This window comes from Arachis duranensis, chromosome 1, assembly GCF_000817695.3.
Source record: "Arachis duranensis cultivar V14167 chromosome 1, aradu.V14167.gnm2.J7QH, whole genome shotgun sequence".
Lineage (NCBI taxonomy): Eukaryota > Viridiplantae > Streptophyta > Magnoliopsida > Fabales > Fabaceae > Arachis > Arachis duranensis.
In genome coordinates, this window is record NC_029772.3 from 100,211,991 (window position 1) to 100,216,485 (window position 4,495).

Genomic DNA, 4,495 nt, shown 5'->3' on the forward strand with positions numbered 1-4,495 from the left:
ATAATTATTACTAATTTAGAATGAAATTAAAGATTTTAAATCAAAATACTATAATAATTTTAGTGCTATTTGATGGAGATGGAAAAGATTTATTGGACATATAACTCAAATCTAATAACACTTTAGGATAGTAATGACACCGAAGCATTATCCAAATGAAAAATTTATGCAACTTTATATTTATATTTAAAATTAAAATAAATAATTTTAACTTGAAAAAAGATTCTTAATAATACATTGTTATCAAAATATTTGTCCTAACAAAAAATATTAAGGCTCAATTACTATTACAACAAATAAAATAAATAATACTACAAAAATTTTAATTATTCAAAATATTATTTATATTACTCATTTATATTTTTTATTGATTATAGAAACTAACTTCATCAATATTAATATCATCGAACAAAGATGATATACCAATCAAGAGATTAAGAAAAAAATAAACAAATTCAAAACACAGATGAAATACATATATACAAAAATAAAAAAATAATAAAAAATATATATAAATTAACAATTCAAGATAAATATATCGTGGTGAGAACGTATAAAAAAAAAAAAACAACTCAACAATAATTAAAAATAAAAAAATATAAATATTATATAAAAAACTAAATTCGTCAATTAAAANACTTTATATATATTTTTTTAATTAATTTTAAATAATATAATTCTTATTAAAATATACCTTGATTTATCATGCATCGATCCCACTGCAGTTTCAATTAATTTCTGTAATTTTGACATCATAATCAACGGTATTGTTTGTTCCACGCTTGAGAAAATCGCATTCAGGTCTTTCTTTTTCAACTTATAATTTTTACTCTTTTTATTTTATTTTTTTAATGTGTGCATTTGCTGTTTGAGCTTTTAGTTCAGTTAATTCTTAGTTGTAATTCTTTTTGCTGTCAGTAGCATGTTAATGTGCGTGATGTTATTTCTTTTTTTTTTTTTAATTTTTCATTCTCAAATTCATGCAATGAAAGATAATGTAGAGTGTTGCTGACGGTGCTGGTGGTGGTGGAAAAGGGAGTGGAGGAGGGTGAGTGTGGGACTGTGGGGTAGGGCGGAGCAGGAGGAGTTGAAGATGAGTGCAAGGATAATTTTGGTATTTTATATTAAAACAAACCATATTAAGGGGGTTAATATATATTGAAAAACCAAGGAGGAATTGGGTGTAGTTTAGGCAAATCTGGATTTGTAAGTATAATTTCTCAGATATAAAGATTGGCTTAAGTCAACAATGAGTAAAGACAAAGTTAATTCTTAGAGGACTGGCTAGTTTTGTGTCCAAGATTTGGAACCAATTTCCTGCATGACACGGCTAATGACTTGATGCATATTGCATGATTTTAATTTCCACACGGAATGTGGAGTGTGGACCACTCCTTTCTGCATCATGTGTGGAATTTGGGAGTGAGACTCAGCAATGCATGAGAGTCAGTCAACTCCTGTAATGGAACCTGAGCCTTACTTAACTGTTGTGTTTTGGCTAGTGAGTTCATCACTAAGAATCATTCTCATTTCAGAATAGTTAAGACTACACAAAATCCTATGGCATCAACACCTGCTCTGTTATTGCTAGTGTTGTTGATGCTATTTGCAAATGAAACCACAGCTGAGACAAACCACACTCACCTCATTTCTATAGGGTCTGTGATATCTCCTACAGGCACGCACGCTTCATGGGCATCACGTTCTGGCCTCTTTGCTTTTGGCTTTTACCCCCATGGTAATAGCTATGCTGTTGGAATATGGCTGCTTAATCAACCTAACCACACAATTGTGTGGACTCATAATCGTGATAGTCCATCAGTGCCTTCAAATTCCACATTGAGATTGACCAAAGAAGGCGGGCTACTTCTTCTGCAAGGAAATGAAGACCCAGAGTTTCTCACTCCACTTTATTATTTATATCAGGCTAAAGTAGAAGTGGCTTCAGCATCTATGCTTGATTCTGGCAACTTTGTGCTTTATGATAAGAATTTTAGTATGTTATGGAGTAGTTTCCATAACTCAATGCCAAGTGACACCATATTAGGTGGCCAGAATTTGACAAGTGGAGCGAAGCTGGTCTCTAGTGTGTCACAATCAGACCATTCGAGTGGACATTTTTGGCTAAGAAGTCAGTTTGATTATGTACACCTAGCTGCTTGCCGTGTGAACAGCACATGTGAACCGGAGGATGCTTATTGGGCTAAAAACACATACTTTGAAGGTTATGGTTATCTACAGCTCAGTCTTAGCATTGAAGGTTCGCTTTGCCTACAAGATTATTCCTCTGGTTCTGAACTAGAGTGTTTAGCTAGTAGCAAGAACCTCACAGACAAGTCAAAGAATGCAACTTTTATCTACCGTGCTACACTTGATGAAGATGGGAACTTCAGATTGTATGCTCACCAATTCAAGGGAAATACTAGCTCAGGTGTGCAAACGCTGTGGAAAGCCGTGGAGGGGGATAAATGTCAAGTCCCGCTTTGTGGCTTGAACAGTTACTGCTTCATCAAGAGCGACAAAGCCATGTGTCAGTGTTATCCTGGTTTCATCCGTATCAAGAGTGGTGGTAACGATACCAGGTTTCTCGACTGCGAACAGAACCACAGCAAAGATAATTGTGAGAGCATAGAGGACCCAACAACGATGTACAATATGACTTCCTTGAAGGATATCTACTGGGGTGGTTCTCCTTATTTGGTTGTGCCAATGGAGATGGAAACTTGCAAGAAGTCTTGTCAGAAAGACTGTGATTGCAGGGCAGTGTTATATAAGAGCAGCATCTGCGAAAAATATAAGCTTCCACTTCTATATGGAAGAAGCTCTAAAGATGCATCAACGACGGCCTTCTTGAAGATGCCTTCAGGAATTGTCCTAAGTCCTACTTCAAACGAAACTGCTCTATCTTCAACAAAGCCCTCCCTCTTTGTTGATGACAAGAGAAGTCTTATAATGATTCTGTCCTTTACTCTGGGTTGGATTTCGTTTTTTGGTTTGGTCTTTGTATTGTATATTTTCATCATTTACAGGCGTCAAGTTCATAGGTATGCAATATTGTCTGCAAGTGAAAATCTGGGATTTGTAGAAGAATGTTCCTTGCGTTCATTTTCCTTTGATGAACTTGTGAAATCAACTGGAGGCTTTGCAGAGGAGATAGGCAGAGGATCTTTTGGAGCGGTTTATAGAGGCACAATAGGTGACAGTAACAGAATGGTTGCTGTGAGGAGACTTGAGAAATTTGTTGATGAAGGGGAGAGGGAATTCCAAGCAGAAATCACTGCCATTGCTCGAACTCATCATAAAAATCTGGTGAAGCTCATTGGTTTCTGCATTGATGGATCTAGGAAGCTTCTTGTTTTTGAATATCTCAGCAATGGGTCTCTTGCAGATCTTCTCTTCAAGTCTCATATGACTATGGCTTGGAAAGAGAGATTAAAGATTGCATTAGACGTGGCTAGAGGAGTCTTATATCTGCATGAGGAGTGTGATGTTCGGATTATCCACTGCAACATAAAGCCTCAGAATATACTCATGGATGAAATGTGGACTGCAAAGATATCCGATTTTGGATTTGCAAGGCTGTTGAAACCCAGCTATTCAAGAATGAAGAAAATGGATGACAAGAGAAGTAGGTACTTGGCACCTGAATGGCAGAAGGATGAATCAGTGTCAGTTAAAGCTGATGTTTATAGTTTTGGGGTGGTGTTACTGGAGATTGCATGCCGTAGAAGCAGTATTGATATGAATTGATGGTTTCAGTGGCTAAGAAAAGGGGGGGTTGAATCTTAGCCCCCTTTTTAAATGCTAACACTTGCTGTCCTTCAGAGAAGACTTTTCTGTTTTTGCTCGTCACTAGACACGAGCAACTTTGTTTTGTCTCGTCCCTTGCCACGAGATTTTTTGTTTTGTCTCGTCACTTGGCATGAGATAATACTAGTTTTTGCTCCTGTGTAGTGGAAAACAGAAATGGAGTAGAAAGAGAAGAAGATTGCACCCAGATATATCCTGGTTCGGCTGCTAAGTGCAGTGCAGCCTACATCCAGTCTCCATCACAAACATGATGGAATTTCACTATAATCAATCTGATTACAACTTGTAAAGTGCTAACCCAACTTACAAGGGGATTCCCACAGAATCATGATACACAACATAGATGAACAAAAGACCTCTAAGACATCTATGGCTTTTTCTTTTAATTTTGCACTCTCTGCCTTTTTCCGCTCTATGGCTTTTTCATACAAACCTCACTTGTTTGCCTTTTTCCATGAGACTCAAGACATGACAAAATTAAACAGAAAAATACAAAACAGAAAACATTGAAGGAGAAGAGAAATCTGTTAGCTCAGGTAGCTCTGAGAACTCTGTGCCTTGCACTCTCAAACTTTCTCCTTGCTTCAAACTGTGGTTGTTTCCCCTTTTTAAAGAAACAGGAAAGCCTCCACACTTGAAGCCAAAACCGAACCAACTTCTTCCTCCTTCAACAAACACAGAACCG

At 36.6% G+C, this 4,495-nt stretch overlaps 1 protein-coding gene across 1 annotated transcript; it reads left to right on the forward strand.

The window, feature by feature from the left end:
• Positions 1–1,381: 1,381 nt before the first annotated feature.
• LOC107470055 (G-type lectin S-receptor-like serine/threonine-protein kinase LECRK1) lies at positions 1,382–4,214 on the forward strand. Its single transcript, XM_016089441.3, has one exon. It carries the CDS (start codon positions 1,561–1,563, stop codon positions 3,748–3,750), a length of 2,190 nt encoding a protein of 729 aa, XP_015944927.2. The 5' UTR covers positions 1,382–1,560; the 3' UTR covers positions 3,751–4,214.
• The last annotated feature ends 281 nt before the right edge of the window (positions 4,215–4,495 follow it).